We start from the raw sequence: 23250 nt of genomic DNA, 5'->3' as shown, positions 1-23250 counted from the left end.
TATATATATATATATATATATATATATATATATATATATATATATATATATATCTATATTATATATATTATATATATATATATATATATATATATATATATATATATATATATATATATATATATATATATATTTTTTTTTTTTATAAATATTACTGCTGTTGCCCCTCAATGTATTTCTTTGTGGATTCTATCAGGAGGAACCAACGTCCGTTGTAGCGGCCCAAATCACGTAGGCAAATTTAAATTATAACGTTCGGCGTGGAGAAAGGAACAGGTGGTCCTAAAGTCCTTTTCCTTTCTACCTGTCTCTCTTGGCGAATGTTTTTAACAGAAACGTGAACGCCTAGGGCATGACTGGCAGGCCTGATTTTGACTAGGCGGTCAGAGGGAACGGCAGAGAAGAAATTAGCCGCCGAATCGATCGAGCCGTCTGGGTGACACCTGCCACTGCCTTTGTCTATTATTTTATTGGTTAGGAATGGTGGAACCAAGAAAACACACAGCTTCCAGCACGTCACGCTGTATGCTGACAATGCTTCTGATCATGAAGTAAAATCTGTGTGCTGTTCAGAAACAATCATTCTTTCTCTCTATATTAATCTTCTTTGTTTCATTCTTTCTATACACACCATTTAGGTAACCATGTCACAGAAGTCTGAATTAAGTCAAATTATTATATTGTTATGGTGTGATCTCCAATGGCCCTCAAGTTTAGGCTTAAACAAGTCATTTTAATACTCTGGTATTTGTTGTGCCTAGTAGCTCATTGTTTGGGGAGAACCGTTGTGTTTTTATTTAATACCATCTTAACAACTAGAGATTTTTCTGCATCCGCAGTTGGTGACGTTTATCATAAAGTCTTTATTCCTTGAATATTCTTTTTGTTAAGGTTACCCCTTAACTGGCGACCTTTGATTAATTAACATCTGTCTTTGAGGTTAACTCGTGGCTTCAGAGACAGGTTACATGTATTCTTGGCATTAGCAGACACCACGTGGAACTTTATTTAAATTAACCAATAACTGATCAGCCAAGACACACACGTAACAATATATATATATATATATATATATATATATATATATATATATATATATATACTATACTAACAGGACCTCATTGAAACTGGATGGTATCTAACAGAGATATGAGGCAGAAACTTGGGCACTTAAGGGGAAAGAGGAGGGACTGTTGGAAAGAATGGAGATGAGGATGGTGAGATGGATTGCTGGAATATCACTACTGGAAAGGAGGGAGACTCAAGATATAAGAAGAATGTGTGGTATATGTAACGTAAAGGAGAAGGCTGGGGAAGCTCCACTGAGATACTATGGCCATGTAATAAGAAGAGAGGAAGTGGAACCAATCAAGAGAGCTAAGAACATGCCAGTGATGGGGAGGAGTGTGGGGCATCAGCGGATCATATGGATGGATGTGGTGAGGAGGGATATGGGTGAGGTGGGACTCAGGGAAGAAGATGCAAGGAATAGCAATAGATGGAGAAAGTTTACTCGAGCAGCCGACCCTGCTATACAGTGGGATTAATAAGGTCGAAAGAAGAAGAAATAAAAGAAGGTATCTAGCGTATATATATAGTATATATATATATATATATATATATATATATATATATATATATATATATATATATATATATATAATCCACGAAAGCACTACTTGAACGAAACACAAAACACGCGCGATCTAACTGGGCATCAGAACGATCAACAGACTTCAGAGCCTGGAGACACACCTCCCACTTGGAGGTTTAAGAATCAGGTCGCTAAGGAGCTTGGAAAGATTTTAAGAAGTTCGTGATTCAAGAAGTTGCAGGCGTGAAGCTGAGGTCAAAAGAATGCTTGTCGATGTTGTGTATATATCCGTCGAATCATTTCTGGTCATTGCAATTGCTTTCAGAAATAGGAAATGTCATTAAAGTTATTTGATGTAGTCTTCTACAAATTTTACAGAAAATGTTTTACGTATACAAATCATGCTTATTCAGTTTCATTATAGATTTTATATTACATCCACTTACGTATAGTAGAAATGTTGCCAGCACGAAAGTAATTTTTTTCAGAAAGATTTTCAAAATTATTTAAAGACAAACCCACTTATAATATATATGTATATATATATATATATATATATATATATATATATATATATATATATTTATATATATATATATATATATATAAATTATATATATAAATATATTTATGTACATTTATATATATAATTATATATATAAATATATTTATATATATATATATATATATATATATATATATATATATATAAAACTCCCCGGATTTTAATCTAACTGTGACCCCTCAGCCTTTCTCCACTTTGGCCTCAGTTACCCCCCAAGACATTTAGAGAGTCTTTCTTGCAGCCTTAGATTTCTCCAGGGAATTCGACCGTATGGATTATGACTTTTTTTTTTGCTTCTTTTATTATCTTCATCTTTGTTGGTAGCGCGCACGTACAGCGGAATCTGTTTGATTTCTTTATCTATATCTATCTATCTATCTATCATTGTATACATATGAATATATATATAAAAATAAATATATATACACACATATATAAAAGTATATATATATATATATATATATATATATATATATATATATATATATATATATATATATATATATATATATATATATGTGTGTGTGTATATACATTATATAATTATGTATTTAGTTATACAAATATATATATTTGCACTTGATTAGATAATACTAATATTCTCATTTTTACGTTTAAATTTTAATTGGTAATATTTTTTTATATCTTCAGAATTATGAATTGGTGATACTTTGCTATTAAGGTTATTATGAATTCTTGGCAGTAAGGGATAAAATCTGTGACTGATTTTTTTCATATTTTTTTATTATATACCTTTTAGATTTAGCAATAAACAAGGGCAAGAGGGCTAAAATATTAAAAATGTTAACTAGAAATTTAAAATGAATGCCAGTCGCAGTTAATAAACTTATTTTAACGCCTCATTCCATCCTAATTTGTCTATACAAATCAAATAGGTCAAATAAGAAAGGCAAATAAGAAAACAAGAGCTCTTTATAACATTTATTTGTAACTGCTGTGGTGACATAGAAAGATCCTAACTTTAGTTTACAGTGAATCACCAATATTTCACAATACGAAAAAGGAAGGGCTGACGTGTAATTCATTATTCAGAAACAAATGACTTATCCAACCTCAAAATGAATGAATTTGTATTGCTTGGTTTTAAATCTGAAAATGATAATTGATGTATTTTAGTAGAACCTTCTTCTCTAGATCTCTAGCCTCTTAAATAAATGAAATTATTAATGGTACAGATTAATCATATAACCCAACAGCCTAGTCCATTCAAAGCGAGATATATAACCATACTTACATCATTTTATTTATACACACACGTGCATTCATAACCTCCAAATTGCATCATCTTTCGTCCAGTTTATATAACTCAAGCAAAAGAACTTTCCTGACCTTCTAAAAACTTAAGACTTTTCTATTGTTATCAAGGAACCTTTTCATTTCATGTCTTTACGACGTCTGAGGAATTCTGGATATCCTTCGGAACATCCTTCGCCCTTTAAGGGACTTAGTCGATGTTACACGAACAGGATGCTGCTCTATAACTTTAAATAAAGATTCTCTGCATTATTTTGTAGATCCAGCCTGCTGTAGAGTTCTGTGACATCCTACTTTCGTTTGATGGTGATTTGTAGTGCTCTAGAAGCAAGGGTACTGACACATCTTTTATTCCTTTATCCAGAAATGTCTTCGTGACTTTCCTACAGGGTTTATGCTTCGTCAAACACACACGCACACACACACACACACACACACATACTCACGTACATACATACACAAGCGCGCAGCACAGACACAAACACTCATTTGGAGATATACGCTTGAATATAATGTTAAATAATAACAACACATTTCCTTGGATCCAAAAGATTATGAAAATAAGTAAGATACTATAATATATAACTGAAACATCATGCAAAAATTCCTTTATCTTCATGTCATGTTAGCTAAGCGTAGGATCTTTATATGTTGAATATAAGTGTTGATTTAAATATATCTTCTTTTTTTAGCGTTTTTCTTTTTTAATTTCAAAGAACCATTCTTAGGCGTAACTCTAATAATAATAATAATAATAATAATGATAATTATGATAATAATAATAATAATAATCTTAAATGGAACACATCTCACGACAGATACAATTTTCTGTGTCTCTGACAAGATAGGCAGTAAAGGAATAAAGAGGTTAGCTTCGCTTTCCCTGACGTCTTCACGTAAACAGAGGAAGAAGGAGAAGAATCGTGAATCACTACACATGGTATGATTTGCGGTTTAAAAATAATATATTTGCATCTGATTGGGGATATACGTGTCTACAGGAAGAAATAGTTGCTCTGGAGGTGACATACGTGAACAATACCGTAGCCCCGATTTAGGAAACCAATAGACGTACGAGAAGAAAGACCAGAACAGGATTAAATCACTTTAAGAGGCTTTCACCTTTTCAGAATCTATTCAAAAGAGGGTCGAGTCGCTTTTGTTTCACCGGAATCTATGCAGAAAATCCTCTGTGCCACGGAACGCTTCTGGGACATTCCGTGGCGTAGACGGGCCAAAGGTAATAGCAGCAGCAACAGCCAGGTAAAGGGTAATTGGGAAGTTTTCTATTTTTATCCCAGGTGGGAGTAGCCATTTAGTCTACCTATGATGTCAGAGAGATGGAGGAAAGAAACGCAGTTCTCTTAATTCTCGAGTGACCCCTGTAAGGGATGACCCAGCTCCTCCTGTAAGGGAAAAAGAGAGGAAATTGTTAGTGAAAGATATGATTGTATATTATGTATTAGTTATCTTTATGTGCGATGCTTCTGTGGATTAGGTGATCAAAATATGCTTATTCTTTTTATGGCATTCTTCAGATATATTTTTGTGTGTATATGTTTTAAACTTTATGGTCAGTCTTATTCTATTTCTCTGTCGTTCTGTATCATTACTAGCCTTACCTTTTTTTCTGTGAACGTGTGTGTGTGTGTGTGTTTATACATACGTCTAAATGTATTTGTTTCTCTGTGCTAAACCTTACATTCTCTTAAGTTCATCAATAAAAAATAATCACTATAGTTAAATACAATACACCTTCAAACATCATATAGATTTTTCAGTCATTGTGAGAGAGAGAGAGAGAGAGAGAGAGAGAGAGAGAGAGAGAGAGAGAGAGACAGAGAGAGAGAGAGGGAGTTAGAATGAAAATTATTATCATAAGGTATATTTTCTCCTTGTTAGGACCTATATCACAGGCCCTAACAAGAAGAAAAAATACCTCATGTTATTAATTATTATATATGTTTTACTTGAATGAAACTAGAAAAATATACATATGAACTAAGACTTATTGCTTTAGTATCTGCTCGGCGTTGTTCATCTCCCAGAATTTCCCATTTTTCCTCAACTCTTATCTCGTCCTAATGTTCCTTCATTAAGACAGCTTTCTCTCTCATTCTCTCCCCGGACAAATTTGAGCGTTTAATTCTTAAATTCTGGGAGTCTGCCTTCATTAGAATCATCCCTTCGTTACGTATGCTGGAAGAACCAACTATTCCATTTGAATTCCTTTGAATTTTTTTACATTTTATCTCTATGATTCTGGGGACTCTCTCTCTCTCTCTCTCTCTCTCTCTCTCTCTCTCTCTCTCTCTCTCTCTCTCTCTCTCTCTCTCATTCTTATATCATCTCCTAAAAACGGAATTCTTTGGAAAGGACATCTGGAACATTTCAAACAGTAATTCTCTCTCTCTCTCTCTCTCTCTCTCTCTCTCTCTCTCTCTCTCTCTCTCTCTCTCTCTCTCTCTCTCAATTAACAAGTTGATTAATATAAATACAAACAATTTCTAGGAACCAAATATTTTTTTCATAATAATACAACCAGGACTGTAAATACCAGATATAACAACACATCTAGATTTTCCTCAAAAAAAGAATCACTACTAAAAATCTAATCCTCCTGGGTACCGGTCTAAATCCAAGTAATGGTTCTCCCATAAATTTAATCTGTTTTAGTCTACCTCTATCAAAATAAACACCACACTCTATTTGATGTAGAGAGAGAGGATCACCAAATCAATATTGATACGACCTCATTTTCCGCCTTTCATGAATTGCTGGAGATAATTTTTGAATGGCAATTTAACAGTCAAAGAAATTCCTTGACTTTCAGTAATTATCATAGAGTAGGACTTTCATTTTTATTCAGTATATTTCCTAATACTTTAATGATGTGACTATGTACCTCATACGTTCGATAGCATTACATTTTTGTTACGCATTTTCGTCGTAATTCGCATGATTCTGGTAACATATTTCTTAGGAGTCATTCATCAAGTCATTCTTAGGTACCTTTCAAGATACTGAGAATCAAATTCCACAGATTGCGTTTAATGTTTGTTGACAGAAAATATTTTATTATTATTATTATTATTATTATTATTATTATTATTATTATTATTATTATTATTATTATTATTATTATTATTACTGTGTTGTTTTGTTAGTATTATATGCTAGGTTGTAAGACGATCATTTCGTGAATGAGAGAAAGACAGACAGACAGACAAACAGAGAGAGAAAGGATAGTTTATATATATATATATATATATATATATATATATAATATATATATATATATATATGTATATATACATCTTAACCTTCAGTTGTCATGCTTCTAGAGATAAGATTGCTCTCCTAATGTTATCTTCTCACTGCAGTCACTACAGTCATTTAACCATCAGGTACATAACTCCCTACTAGGGTCAACAGAGTTACAATGCGTGCCATCACTCAGATATCATACCTTAAACCTCTATCTCCGTAGGCTAATTAAGTCGTACAGCACTGGGACATAAATAAGATCTGGTTTATTCCCGGTTCTCTCACGCTAGTCGACCCAGAAAATATAAGGATACCTCTTCATTACTTTTTTTTATATTTTCTCTCTTTCTATTAATAACGAGAAATATTGTGATACCCAAATAAAAGAATGTATCCTCAACAGTTCAGACAATGTTTTGTTTATACACTGGGCTTCTTTGGTAAGTATTTCGTATAAAGAGTTAGTTTATTTTTATTTATATGTAATGAAAAGTAGGATATTGCGTTCAGTTAGCTGCTACGCTATATAATTAACACTCTCTCTCTCTCTCTCTCTCTCTCTCTCTCTCTCTCTCTCTCTCTCTCTCTCTCTCTCTCTCTTGTGTTATGCTGAAAGACTTTTAAGAGGATGGATGAATCAACATTTCATCTGTTCTTGCGCTGTTCTGTGTACTGTCAGTTGTTTCCTTAACTGTTATTGGCTGATGGATTATTATTATTATTTATTATTATTACATAAACGTAAACCCGTGTGGGGGTAAATAAGAATACCATCCAGCCCCGGGGTCAGCCTACCTGACCACTGGCTCTTTTATAAGTATGAAGAATGAAGGTTCCTTAGCTTAAGCCTCTGAGGTACTTAACGATCCTATAGCACTTTCATTTAAGGCGGTAGAGGTACAGCAGTGGGAAAACCAAATGGTAAAAGGTTGCTCAATAGGATTCTCAGGCGGTAGTCTAAACTATATCATTGATCGGAGAAAGGGAACTACCATTTCGAATCATTTTTGCCAAGAAGGTAAATATTCAGGGAGTTTACAAACACCAAAATGAAATAATTAAACGGTCAAACAACTACTAAACAAGAGATCTGGGCACTTACTATTAATATATCATCATTATGGATACTGGAAGCTTTGTGACCAACACTAAAGTTTTACTGGCTCTGTGTACTATATTCGAAAGTTATGATATAAAGAATATTTTTGTTGTTCTTTGTAATTTTAGTGTTACTAGAATCGGGGGTCATCCACTTCTCATGCACCACTTACTAAAGTGTTTTGTATTCCAGTTAGCAACTCCAACTTAGAAACTTCTCATTAACCCTGAGTGAGTACCCATTCACAAGAGTAGAATCATCTGCATGAGAGCATCCGTCTAAAATTGGACAGAGAAATGACGTGCGAATTGCCTAGTGTCAGATTCCGTGGACCTCACAATGAGTACCAGCTCGAAATGGTTGTATTCTACTAAAGAAAACCAAGCAGTAAAGACTCCAGTGGCTCACGAAGGAAGGTTAAACAGGCAAGCAGTGGCATATGCCAATCTACATTTTCATCAAGTAAATGTAAACCAAACGAATTAAGCTGTGTAGGTCATAGGGCAACAGCTTTTTAAAGACGTCATCAGTGCCACAAAATGCAAAGTGCTACCTTTCTGCACTTTACAAAGATATACGACTGTAGGCTTAAAGTGGAACGGCTTATTCAAATGACCTGAATACTCTTCAATGACATAAAACATTAGGTCTCGTTAATGTGAGACGTTTTCTCAAAATCCGTACATGCCTAAATAACAATACCAATAATCTTTTTCATCTCTTGTAGTTTTATATATATATATATATATATATATATATATATATATATATATATATATATATATATATACATATGTGTGTATTACTAACAGACTGTTAATCCTGGAAAGCTTGTAATTTTTCTTAATAAATAAGTCCTCTAAATACCATTCAGTTTCAATGAGGTCCTGCTAGTAAATTATATTAATGCATAGATAATTGTGTAAGTGATGAAGTTAATATATGTATATACATACATACATATATATATATATATATATATATATATATATATATATATTTTTTTTTTATATATATATATGAGAGAGAGAGAGAGAGAGAGAGAGAGAGAGAGAGAGAGAGAGAGAGAGAGAGAGAGAGAGAGAGAGAGCACATATATAAGACTTCAGTGACCTTCCCTCTGGAACATTGAAAATCGTCCTTATGCACACATTTTAATAAAATATCACCCCATGTACTACTAAACATAATTACAATGTGTATTTCTTGGAGGGAAATTAAAGTTGCTGATTGTGCAGAGTTGTTGAATTTGTCATTTATTGAATGTTGACTTAGCTGATATTTTTCAGATGTGAGCACAGTTAGTGCTGGGCAAACCTTGAAAGGAATACTTTTCAATAGATCACATACAAAAAAAAAATCCTTAAGTAACTGGCACCCAAGGTTTACTAACATCCTTAGAGGAATTTGCTACATCTGTTTTTTTTTTTTATTCAATTAAATTACCATGATAAAAAAAAAAAAACTATCTGTCCCCCGTGAACAGAATTATTAATTAGAAAAGTGACTTTTGGTTAAAAGTCATTTCTTGGGTTTTAAAGAAGGGAGAGCAACTGGTTTAAATGATATATTCATTCACTGATGCAACATTTAATTGATAAGTCTTTTCTCACTGGCAAAACAAATCAAAACAGTGTTTACAAGACCCTTCCTGGAGGAATTTAATAAATCATAGGTATATGGCAAACTAGTCATATATATACAGTTGAAACTATTCTTCAGCATACCCAGGAAAATTATAAATTTGGTCCCAGCCTACAAAACCATAAGAGAAATTTGTCCCAGTCCAGGATACCAACGCAGAAATGTAAACAAAATCTTTATTAATTCATAATGTCTTTATTATTTTTTCCATACAGGCACACAAAAACTTCCTAATATTTAATAATAACAAGGATAAACCACGTCAAACGGCCTTTATAATATCGGCGGCCATTCTCCTAACATTTGTCAATCAATAGGTGCGAGTTTTCCATAAAATGCAATGGGAGTCTCACCATTATGGAGTTCACTTCTTCTCGGGTCCGGGGAACCAAGCAGAGCAAGCTTCAACGGCCACCTGGCAGATAGAGGCGAGAGTCTTGCCGGATTCGTATGCTGGGAAAAGAGAAGAAGAAAACAAGTTGTTATTATTATTCGTTTTGGAAAAGTCTGAGAGACTTAACTTGCAAATAAAGCTTCCACTTCATAAAAATCGTAAGTAATTAAGCAGAGAATATCTTAGGTACATTTAAGAGTAAGAAAAATGAAGTGGAAAAGAGAGGGTTAAAAGTATATAAAAAGCCTCTTTTAAGCTTATGGCCAATCATATCAACTATTTTGCAAGAAGGATAAAGATAAATATGTCGTATTAATATAAATGGGTCGATTAAATTCCTCTCGAAAGTTTAATTGAATGGTAATTCTCCTAGACGCACTCACACGAGCACGAAGAAATTGATTGCAAAAAGCAACAAAGATAAAACACAGTTCAATGAAACATTATTATTGCACCATCTTCTGAGGAATACCACAATCAATCTCAAGTCGTGATCATTTTGACAGCAAGAAGCAGCAGACCCAATCCATCTAGATCATTAATCTTGAAGTGAGCACCTGCATTTCCAAGTTCTATGTTAAAAATAACTGTTTTATAAAAGATACAGTATCAATGAGAACAAAAGTGCATCCGATTTCTTTATAGTAGCTTACCGGGTCAGGTTAATGAAACATGCAGTCTTGATGGGCGCTGTTTTAGTAGCTAATACCCACATAAATGACCTGTAGATACATACAGCCTCTATACCTTGAAAGATTTATGATTTGTATTGTCTTTTCCACAGATCCCTTACCCTCGAAAGTGACTAAAACCTTCAGCAAGAAAAAGAAGACAAGATTGCCTCCTTTCTATCCACGCGGTAAGACCGATTTATTCTTTTATGAAAAGATGGAAAAGCAGAGAAAAAGCATAAAAGAATTAAGATGATAAAGGCGTAGAGGGACATAAGAAGGATCAGGATTAAGAGAGGATGGCAGACAAAGGATGAGAAAGATGGTGTAAAAGGAGATGGAAGAAGAGTGGATAAATGAACGCCAGGGGGAAAAAGTAGAAGGATGAAGATTTTCTTAGAAATATTCCAGAAGTGTAATGACGATATCCTTCAAGATATTTAAGGGAATAGAGAATTCATCGTGTTATGAAAAAAGACGAGGAAAAAGGGAAGTGAAAAAATAGACGATAGGAAATTCAGGAGGAGACGATAAAACTGAATGAAAATGGTGGAAACTTTTAAAACACTAATCGAATAAGAGAGGATTTTTTTTCCCTGTGCAGGGTAAAAATCTAATTTTGTTCAAGTTACTGAAAACTCCTGTACCCTGTTTCAGACGTCGTGTCATCTATAGACGAGATGTTTTTAGTATAGAAAAAATGAATAGAAAAAATAAATAACAGATTTATGAATGATAAATATATGGAAAGGATATTGGAAACACGTTATACCAAAATTCAAGGGAGACGTCTCTTCCAATTAAGATATTCTGCTCACTTCATAATTCATTTATTTGGTTTAATGCTGTTGAGTTTTCGTCTTTTAACTGATGAAAACCCATATTAATCCATGTTTTTTAGTTTGCCTACCTTTTAAATAGGCTTTGTTCGGTGAATGTAATAATAATAATAATAATAATAATAATAATAATAATAATAATAATAATAATAAAACTCTAACTGGAAACTAACTTGATACCTCGTCCTTATTTCAAAGTCTTTTTATCCTTATATTGAAAATCCTCTAATCAGCTAATAATAATAATAATAATAATAATAATAATAATAATAATAATAATAATAATAATAATAATAATAATAATAATAATAATACACATTCGCTGACTTGCATTTATAATACGGTGTCCTGATTTCTAAGCGTTTTTACCATCATATTTCAATTTAGTCAGCTGAATATAATAATAATAATAATAATAATAATAATAATAATAATAATAATAATAATAATAATAATGAACATTCACTGACTTGTATTTATAACACCATGTCCTAATTTCCAAGCCTTCTCATCCAACGTATCCCGAACCTATCTTATTTTCCTCTCGTTCTGCCCTCGTTTCCTCAAGCCCCGCCGCTCTCAAGGCGAGCCTCAGAGTGCATACACACTCGGCAAAATACCCACAGACACAAAAGGGATGCAACGTCCATCGAGACACGGAGTTCCGATGGCACCTTTTCAAAGCGGGGACACGTCATTATCTTTTGATATATGAATACTTCTCCCGTCTTTTGTCAACCCCTTTTGCGCGGCGGGGCAAAATATGCATTGCATTGCAACGGCTCTCCCTGGCGTCATCCCCTCGCGAGTAGAGGAAGAAGAGGAAGATCTGCGATTCGGAATTTTCTCATATATTTTTAAGGGGATCAGGAAGTGAAGATGTAAGGCAATAGAGAATTGAATAAAGGCCTCAAAAAGTTGTTGTAGTTAAAACATGATACACGAGAATGTAGAAAAAATAAATTAATGGACTTATAAACCTAAGCTTTTAATGGAGACAAGGTAATATAATAGTATGTACACGAATTATCATAATAACAAATCTACAAAAAAGAGTACAAAATAAATAAAAAAAATAAAAAATGACAGAAATTTAGACAAAATACTACAAAGATGCTCTCATACAGACATTTGTACAGGAAAGCCAAACGAAAAGAAATATAATAGAAATAAGAGTTTAATTTTCACGAAGTTCTCGCTGCTGGCTCTCGAATCAATAAGAAAACAGACTATTACAACTAGTCCCTTTAAAGTATAGCTGTGCCTCTGGAGTGGGAGAGAGAGAGGGAGAAGTCCTTGTGACAGAGCGAGAGAGAGAGAGAGAGAGAGAGAGAGAAAGAGAAGATATTCTGCATTTATAAAAATTGAGCTGAAACGTAATTCCTTTTAAAAATATGATAAGTACCCAAAGAGTGGAAAGTTCCCACGAGAGAGAGAGAGAAGTTCCCACGAGAGAGAGAAAGAGAGAGAGAGAGAGAGAGAGAGCTAGCTTAATAGGAGTAGAGATACTATTGAGCAATATTTTGCATTTGAAGCTCAAGAAAACGAAAGATAATTCTTTACCAGAAATAAATAACTCACTCATAACCGAATTGCTTTGCTGTTCCTTTAGATAAAGATAACAGCAATGTTAAGAAAAACTATCTACGTGAATTCTAATTAAATTGAATCTAGTTTATTGCAAAAAAAAAAAAGCTAAAGGCGTTACAGTCATTACCTTAGAATTTGATATGAAAACAGAACGAGAAAAATAAGGAATTTCTTGGAATTTTCAGAATTTCTGAAAACCATTAACAAACAATATCGAAGGATGAATTCACATAAAAAACACACAAAAAAATGAAAACGCCCTAGATTTTAAAAAATCGTATCATCCGCTTAAAAATAATACACAAACGTTGAAAACGAATGAATAATTCTCATAAAAAAACAATTAAAAACAAACAAGATAAAAAGTATAAACAACTTTAGAAGAACATACACCAGTTCAAAAATTCAATCAAAAACTCGAAAGCCGAACTCACCAGGGTCGCCGCCGGATCGCTTTCCGAAGATGGATCCGTTGAAGGGAGGCTTCCTGTATCCGGCGCTGGCGTGGTCGGTGAAAACAGCCAGGACGACGAGGACCACCATAACGGCCACTACGAGTCGGGTCTGTACGGACATTCTGTTCGAAGGGAGAGAGAGAGAGAGAGCAATTGAGTGAGGGTAGTTGCGTCTCAGAGAGAGAGAGAGAGATTTTTACACTTCACAGGATTAAATAGATCCTAGCAACTTCTAGAGATGAGGACTGTGTGTGAGTGTGTGTATGTTTGTGTGTGTGTGTGTGTGTGTGTGTGTGAGAGAGAGAGAGAGAGATTTTTACTTCATAGGATTAAATAGATTCCAGCAACTTCTAGAGATGAGGACTGTGTGTGTGTGTGAGAGAGAGAGAGAGAGAGAGAGAGAGAGAGTTTTTTACACTTCATAGGATTAAATAGATTCCTAGCAACTTCTAGAGATGAGGACTGTGTGTGAGTGTGTGTGTGTGTGTGTGAGAGAGAGAGAGAGAGAGAGAGAGAGAGAGAGAGAGAGAAAGAGAGAGAGATTTATACATTCTGATAGAGTTGAATGTTCTCCTAGTACTTATCGAGGAGGAGTTTATTGTAGAATTGAGGAATTGAGAGAGAGAGAGAGAGAGAGAGAGAGAGAGAGAGAGAGAGAGAGAGAGAGAGAGAGAGAGAGAGAGAGAGAGACTTACACGTGATAGATCTTAAGTATTCTCCAATCAATCTAATGAGATGAAAATGAGTTTATTGTAGGTTTGAAGAAGAAAGAGAGGTTGTTTGGTGGACTGAAATTACACTGTGCTAAAAAATTAATCTTGTAAATATTAAAAAAATTAACCTAAATTGTTAATAAAACACTACCAAATTTAGATGTATACATGAGTAAGTACAGATCAATAATTCAGTGAAATAAATATAAGTTAATAAATAATAATTCTGCAGCAAAATGAAATAATCAACAATTATTTGGTTTTCACAACAAAAATTTCAAACTCAGGTATATTCATAATTATGTGAAGACCAACAATATACTGATAAGTTTATCAGTATTTTTTTTAATTACGTATAAACTTATCAATATATTGTTGGTCTACACGTAAAAATAAAGATAAACAATTGCCTAGTTTCCAGAATAAATATTTGAGTGACCAAAGCAGCTGGAAATCCCTGAGAGAAGAAGAAGCTTTCCCAAGTTTCCTTTAAGAGTACCAGGCAGGTGGCGCTGCTGTGGCCTCGCTATGCGTCATAAAAATCACCGTAGGTCACTTTTCAAAGTCGCCCCTCTCAGAGTCGTTTCCTGCCTCCGCCCCCCGCTCCTACATAAACATCAAACGCTTATTGTGGGACCACGTCCCTTACTTAAAGAGGACGAGAAGGGGATGGGGATATCAAGGGATGCTTGTACTTTAAAAAGGAGTGGTCAGGATTCGGCTTCTGGTGGAGTAACCATAAGGATTATGGTGTTTTATTCCATATATAAAGATATATATATATATATATATATATATATATATATATATATATATATATATATATATATATATATATATATATATATATATATATATATATATATATATATATGCAAAGAAAAACAAATAATATTTAATTGAGCAAATTCCTTTTAAATACATCAAGTAAACTTTTCGTTCCCTCAATAAGAAAAATTTTTCAGTTTGGAACTAAAAGATAAATAAAATATAAGAAAAAAGAAGGAAGTAGCAGAGAGAGGGAAGGTAGGAAGAAAGCTGTGAATAACAGAGACAACGAAGAAGAAGAAGAAGAAGAGGAGGAGGAGGAGGAAGGGGAAGAGGAAATATGCAAAGTAAACCAAAAGGGGAATAAAATTTGCAAATGGCAAAAGAGAGATAGAGAGAGAGAGAGAGAGAGACTTGCCAAAATGGATTCACTTTCAGTGCTCAGGGGATGTCCCCCAGACGAGTGGTAAAAAAAAAAAAACTCAAAAGCCACCTCTCCTGAATGAAGGACGATGCACCTAGCCTTCAAAAAACTTTAAACAACCTTCATTGTGCAGGTGGATCTTCCTAATTAGGGCAGGTAAATAGGCCCAGGTGAATGAAAGAAGGAGGTTGTGTGTGGGCCGAAAGGTGATGCCAGGAGCTGAGTACTGGCACAGGTGGGCAAGAAGAGGTGGGGCATTCACTTCTGGGGCTGTCACGTGCGACAGGTAAACACAGTGGTCTTATTCGTAAAGGAGGCTAAATGGCTTATCTTCTTTGAAGTAATGCGTAAGGTTATGAATTAGTTTTCTTTGGCCTTACTTTAAGATTGAAGTGTTATACAAAGTTGTAAATGTTATGCAGCCACCGTAAGCTGGAAATAATATATAAGGTTGTAAAATGTATTGTTTCCGCTGTCTTAAGCCTGGAATAATAAAAAATAAAAGAATAAATTTATAAAAAAAGACTTTCAAAACAAAAATTGTAAAATAAATTTAAGCATTAGCACATATAGAACCAAATAATTACACATTACACCCACTTTTCAAGAAAGGCTTGATATAAGAAAGATTTCAGTAACTCCATGAAAATATTTATGAGAAACATTCCATGTAGTAGATGAATGAAGGAAGGTTAATCTATATTCGCTGCCGAGATCAAGCGAAATGTATTCAAAATTCAAAAGGAAAAGCAAATATACAACACAAGTGCTTTTATAAAGTTGAAGTGCTAACTCAGTCAAATCTTTTGCAGGTTCTCAGTGGAATCTCACACAAATAGGATTTCATTTAATTGGTAAACAGGTGAAAAGTCTAAAAAGAAAATAATACATTAAGTGCTTTGCCTAAGACATCAGTAAATATTTTGCACAGTTTTCGGCTGAAGTTTAAGCATGCAAGTTTTTTAGCTTTCTGGTTCATGAAAAGTTTGTAAAAAAAACTTGGAAGGGAGAACGAATGTGAAGAGCGCTTTTGCATTTGCATGTTGAAGCTCATTTGAATGTTGTGTACATTTTTCAAAGAAAGTAGGAGTGCTTCAGAATTCTTTCAAGTCACGATACGTAGATTAAGAGGAGAAAATGAGGTTTTTTTTTTTTTTTGAGTCGTTAGCATTCGTTATTAAATGTAAACGTGACTGAAAGGAATAGAAATTGAATTTAATTATACTTTAGGTATTTGCCTACGAATAATTTTTGTGGGAAAAAGTTACAAATGAAATGTCAACATTTAACAAATGTCATCCCTATAGGGATTGACACCATGATAAGAGACTTTTATATTTAATAAATAGTACTTTCTCTAGAATTTAAAGCGATTTTATCAAGATCCTTCTTAATCCAAGTTGAAAAACTGACATGCAGAACAAACGCTCCATAAATTCCAGACAAAAAAAAGTTGTCTAACTTTGGTGGTAGAAGTTTGCGTTTTAAGTGGGTTCTTGGATCAATCCCAGTTGAACAACCGATATTCAGACTACTGGTGAAAACATCCTCATGTTTAAGGGCTAGGGGAAAAGAAACATCACCAGAAGACTAATAACATCATCAGGAATAAAATCCCATAGTCATAAGGCAAAGGAAAAGAAACATCTTTGGTTAGAGTTAATGTAATAAAGCCACACCTAAACAGAATTTAGATAGTGGCGAGCACATAACATTAACTTGATTTACAGGTGCTGACATTTAAGTCCTCAGAAATAATCTAATATTAGTAAGGTTAGAATTTAATGATAAGCTTAAGCTTTCAAACCCATTAAGTAAAGCGTTACATATAGTTGCTTTTACAAAGCAAATCATTTAGTGGGAGCATGATGAGGTCTCAGCCAATGACTAAATTAAAAGTTTAGTTATTGCTGATCATCATCTCTGATGATACTAGGTCAAAGTTAATTTCTTATTTAGAGAGAGAGAGGAGAGAGAGAGAGAGAGAGAGAGAGAGAGAGAGAGAGAGAGAGAGAGAGAGAGAGAGATGCAGACAGACGGCCAAACAGGAATGGAATAATACCACAGGCAAAGGCAACTGCTGTATTTTACAGTATATAACTGTATTCATTGACAATTTTCACTTAACATGATAAGAAAAACTCCATTAATAGTGCTTGTGTTCCATTTCAATAAAGCAAACAAGAATGTTTACGTTTTTCCCTGAGCTAAAAGGGATTAAGTGAGCTTTGCATGCGACATTCGAAAAACCCCAAAATGAATTCACACACAGTTACACGAAGTCTCACAAAAAGTCATTTTTTTATGAGCTTTGTAGGCAACACTCGTCAATTTATATTTTAATAAAATTTAATGTGTCTGTGTTATTTTGCGAATATATGCAAATATCTCTATGCAAAGAATACAAATCTATCTATAAATAAATAGACAGATAGACAGCTAAATAGATATTCTGTGTATGTGCGAGCAAAGCTCCGTCGAATACATATATAAAACGTTCTGTACATATCCAATGCATGGTAGAGGGTGCATACATTATACGGGGGCCTGGTCTCTCTCTCTCTCTCTCTCTCTCTCTCTCTCTCTCTCTCTCTCTCTCTCTCTCTCTCTATGTATGCATGTATGTATGTAAAACACAAGTATAAGTCTTCCAATAATGTTACCCACTATTTTGAGCCATCGACCAAAAAAATAAAAAGTAAAAGAAAACACGAAACTTTTAAAAGTAAAAGTCAACTCTTGAAGTGGCAGTCAGTCCATTTGGTCCTCCACAACGCAGTGGGGGATTTGATAGGGATGGGGTTCAAAAGCTAGGCAAGATAGAAGGGGGTTATATGTCTTAATTCCATCCTTCCTTTTAAAAAAAGGAGAGAGAGAGAGAGAGGTGGTGACCATTCAGTATTTCACTGTCTTTATTCAAGGTACACTAGTTGCGTTCTAGGTATACGAGTAATTTCAAATGTGTAAATAGCAGGGCAGTGAACGATTCTCTCTCTCTCTCTCGCTCTCTCTCTCTCTCTCTCTCTCTCTCTCTCTCTCTCTCTCTTTAAGAGAGATTGGCACACACAAATATAAAGAGTTAGGTATTGTCCATTTCTTACAAAGATTTTTTTAAAAAGTGGCTTTCCTCTCTCTCTCTCTCTCTCTCTCTCTCTCTCTCTCTCTCTCTCTCCGGAAGTTTTTCCTGGCATAAGCTTAAAGGTCCTATAAAACAATGTCGTTCACATTTGCTCCATTTCTTTTTAGAGCACAAATATCACCGTCATATTTCTAGCTTGCGCGCGCGTCTGCGGGCGAGTGCGCATGATCATCTTTAAAGTGGGGTTAAGGGGAAGTTTTCCTTTTTTGGAATATCACATCAGTTATAGATTTTTATTGTTATAGTCTGTTTTATGAACATTTCTATTTGTTGTTATCATTCAAACACAGGTGTTTAAGAGTTGCCATATTTCGCCATCTGTCATCGTCAGGTAGTAGAGTTGCCATATTGCAATTTTTACCAATGAACAGTCAATTACCTCGTGTTAATGTGGATGTATTCATCTGAAGGTAAGTTCACGCACAGATTGCGTCTCTGTTTTGTTTAAGTAAAGGCACACAAATTGCGCATGCGTCCTCAATTTAAAAGTAAGTTTTCAGAAGTGTTTTAAAACGAAATCCACGTTTTGCTGAATCGATTCTACTTGCCAACGTCTACCATTTTTCCGGGACGATGTAATTTGCCCTCAGGTATCAACAGTCTTGAATGTACATCATTTCTTTCCGCTCCCTCCAAAGTGTTGAGAAAGAGGCAAAATATTCTATTCAATACAGACCATCGTAAACCTATGCAAGACGTGTTTGAGAGAAAGTGGGGATGGGTAAAGACCACAAGGAAAAACAATCAAGATAATGCCAAGGAAATTGACTGCTGGTGCCATCACGAAAATGCTGTTGAAGCGAACGGCTCCGGGATGCCAGCCCTCAAAAGAGGAGATTGTATATTATGGCCTACGGGGATGTCTCTTCAATGTAACTCTCATGTTGATGAGAGACTCTGTTGACACTGTTCTATGCCCTGAATCTATTTTCTTCTTCTTGGTTTTTATAGATGACGGCATTACTTTCTTTAGTGAGTGTGTGTGTGTGTGTGTGTTTGTGTGTGTGTGTGTGTTTTAGTATGCATTTTGAAAAGGCCAAACCGGTCAGTGATTGTTTTAAAGTTATGAAAATATTTCGTTGCCATCAGAGTAAATTATCAATTCTTGATAATTTAACTCTCAGTTCTGTTTCCTTAGGATCCTTTCATCATCATTATTATTATTATTATTATTATTATTATTATTATTATTATTATTATTATTATTATTATTATTATTATTATAAGGCCCAAGCACAAATGAGGAGAAAGTAAGGAAAATAAAATGTGAAGTAATTTGAAAACTAACTTTGTAGTCAAAGGTAAAATTAATAATCCCCAAAAGTTCAGAACCACTAAGCAAAGTAAATCGTGTAGCGGACCATGTTACGAAATCGGCTCCTTATTAAGTTTTGAATTTTTATGAAGTTAAAACTTTTACCAACCTGATAATACTAATTACTGAGACATTCTAGATCTGAAATTTGATTTACCAAAACTTTATTTCAGGTTTTTTTTATCAAAAGTGAGAGTTGTTGATAGTATAGATTGTGATAAAATTGTTATATCAGTCGAGTCTTGAAACAGTCCAGCTCTTATATATTATTCTGTGATATAAAGTCTCAAATATGTTGCTTCATCATTGAAAAAGTATTTTTTATTCTTTTTTTAAGATATTTCACTCGATTCTTTTTTTGGTAATAAAATTCTAGTCGACATTTTTACTGATCCATTTCTTTGATGTTCACACTTTTCAGTGTAATTTTTTTCCCTTCATTTTTTCGAAATTCATCGAAGCTGAAACTAATAAATATGACTTGCATTCTGCTATATTTTTTTAGATGAAACAGTTCTCGTTTCCCCGCTTCTCTTCATGTCTATTCAACGGCGCAAGATTTTCAGGCATTTTAAAATTTGCAATGTAGTTGCAATTCTTTGTGTTTTATTGGGAGCACAATAATTCCTCGTGCCGAAGAAAATATTATATAATGGCGTAATGCTACGATGATTTGTACATTCGTACACGTGTCCATTTGTATAAAATGTTGGTTCAAAGAACAGAATTTATGCTAATATATTTTTAATAATTTAATGACTTTGACGTTTCAGTTTGGTAGAAAATAACATTCAAAATAGAATATTATAAAAATAAAATCAGACAGCTGATGTTTCCTTAATAATTTCGAATTTCGAACTGAAAAAATGAATACAAGTGAATATTAAAGACTAAAAATATGGATGGGGATATAAAAGAATTTTTACGATTTAGAAAAAAAATTGAGAAAGTGGATGAGTCTAAAGTCAAAAAATTATAAAGAATGAAGTCTTTTACATTTTCAACCGTTCACAAGCACTTAAACCTTCCATAATAAGAAATAAATAAAATTACAAGGGTAACAAAGTAAGAAAAATTGGATCTTTCCAGATAGTGACCCGCAAGGGTTTTAACTTAGTATGTATCCACTTTTGTGGCGTGTTTATTACAAGCCTGTTGGGGATGACTGGAAAAACATCAAAAAAACTGTAAATATCATAAAGATACTAACCCCCAAGAAATATTAGTCCTAGATAACGACTCCCTAACTTTGCTGGGGGTCCCTGACCCCCAAGAAATATTAGTCCTAGATAACGACCCCCCGCCCCCAACTTTATCTAGGAAAGATCCGAAAAATAAGTAGAAGTGTGTTAATTTGTAAACTCTAAGTACTGGACTTCTGGTAATAAAGCTCAAGTAGAACTTATAATGAGGAGACGACGTCAAAGATGTTCTCTGTCCATCTGTTTATCTTACCGTCGGTTCATCTGATTGGTCGCCTGCTTGGCTACCCTTTAACGTAATTTTGTTTTTAATTAGATGTGCTTTAAAAACATTTTATATTCCCGTATGGAACTAATATTGTTTAATTCGTAAATATTTTTTTTATATCAAACAAGCGCTGTGGAAAAAATCTTAAAAGTTAGGCCTTAAATATATATATATATATATATATATATATATATATAATATATATATATGTATATATGTGTGTGTGTGTGTGTGTGTGTATGTGTGTGTATGTGTGTGTGTGTAAAAAGATTAATAAAGAAGTTTTATGAGATCGTGTAAAAGAAGCAGATTTTCTAAATTACAAAGTATGATATATCCATATAAACATTTGTGTTCCTCTCTCTCTCTCTCTCTCTCTCTCTCTCTCTCTCCATTTCTCAACAGGTAAACAAGAACCACATCGCATAATTCAACCAAACCGTGACCATTTAAACTTGGTCCGTCAATGGGAACAATAGTTATTCTCCGTCGTGTATTCCACAAGTGTAAAGGGACAATATGGTTTGATGTTAAGCACAAAAGAATCATTAACAATAGGGAAGCCGTGAAAACTGACGTCACTTTCTCTCTCTCTCTCTCTCTCTCTCTCTCTCTCTCTCTCTCTCTCAGGCGAATGAGTTCATGAGCTTTCTTTAACTGATTTGGTGTGCAGAAGGCTAGGAGGCATGACTCTCTCTCTCTCTCTCTCTCTCTCTCTCCTCTCTCAGTGCTTCCAGGAATAACAATGACGAAATCGAAGCCCGTTGTTTCCTCTTGTTGGTCCGTTGCTTCTCTCGATTTGGTTATTATTATTATTATTATTATTATTATTATTATTATTATTATTATTATTATTATTATTATTATTATTAAAAACCTTATCAAATTTTAATATTCTGTTATATGGAAAATCGTGGTATGTATATGCAGAAATATTTCTGTGTCAATAGACTGCATTTGAATTGATTTGAATTTAAAAAATAGATTTGACTAATGTTTGGCTTTTAAAATCCTTGTCTGTTGTATGTCAAGATCTTAAAAATGCTACTGACATCTTTACAAATATGTTGAAGAGACAATTATACGATTTAAAAGACTGATCATTTATCCAAAAATCCTTCTCTATTATGTGTGAGGATCATAAAAATATCACAAACATCCTGGCAACGACATTAAATATATAATTATACATTTTAAACGACTGATAATTTACTTTAAAAATCTCTCTTTATTTTACTTCAGGGTCATTAAAAAATGCCAAAAAAATATTGGCAAAATTTTTAAAGAAATAAGAATACTTTTTTCTAAGACTAATAATTGTTTAAAAATCTTGCATTAAATGTCAAGATTTTAAAAATGCCACAAACACCTTCACAACAAAGTTAAAGAAACAATAATACATTTCAAAAGACTGATAATCTATTTAAAAACACTTCATTATACATGAAGTTCATAAAAATTCCAATAATGTTCTAGAAACAATAATACTTTTTAAAAGACTGACAATTTGTTTTAGAATCCCTCTCTATTATAAGACAATGCCACGAACATCTAGCCAATAATGTTATAGAAACAATAACACCTTTTAAAAGACTGACAATTTATTTTAAAATCCCTCTCTATTATAAGACAATGCCACGAACATCTGAATGTGTGCCAAACAATCTTTAAAAGAATGACAATAGTAGTCGTTACAGAAACAATAACACCTTTTAAAAGACTGACAATTTATTTTAAAATCTCTCTCTATTATAAGACAATGCCACGAACATCTAGCCAATAATGTTACAGAAACAACAACACCTTTTAAAAGGCTGCAAAATAACCCGCCATGGTTAATAACTTATAGCTCTAGTCCCGCCTACCGCGAAATCCCTTGAAGAAGCTGTAGACGATTCCACAAGCCCCTTTAGGCGACTTTACCAATAATCCAGCTCACATGTGAGCATTCACTGTTGACCTTGGCTCCGCTTCACTAATATATTGCCCCGAAGGGGAAGAGGAGAATTTCAAAGACGGTTCCATAAT

At 33.7% G+C, this 23250-nt stretch overlaps 1 protein-coding gene across 1 annotated transcript in view; it reads right to left on the bottom strand.

Annotated features, from left to right (window-relative positions):
- Positions 1 to 3087: 3087 nt before the first annotated feature.
- The window catches only part of SIFa (SIFamide), a 72095-nt gene continuing 51932 nt past the window's right edge, over positions 3088 to 23250 (bottom strand). The window contains exons 2-4 of the mRNA XM_067132306.1: positions 13373 to 13515; positions 9798 to 9897; positions 3088 to 4840 (exon numbers count right to left, since the gene is read on the bottom strand). Of these exons, the coding sequence (XP_066988407.1) occupies positions 9809 to 9897; positions 13373 to 13514 (231 nt within the window). The 5' untranslated portion in view covers position 13515 and the 3' untranslated portion in view covers positions 3088 to 4840; positions 9798 to 9808. The remainder of the gene's footprint in view (positions 4841 to 9797; positions 9898 to 13372; positions 13516 to 23250) is intronic.

The sequence above is a fragment of the Macrobrachium rosenbergii genome, chromosome 31 (genome assembly GCF_040412425.1).
Source record: "Macrobrachium rosenbergii isolate ZJJX-2024 chromosome 31, ASM4041242v1, whole genome shotgun sequence".
Lineage (NCBI taxonomy): Eukaryota > Metazoa > Arthropoda > Malacostraca > Decapoda > Palaemonidae > Macrobrachium > Macrobrachium rosenbergii.
Note: the sequence above shows the minus strand (reverse complement) of the source record. Positions and strands in the feature narration are given on the sequence as shown.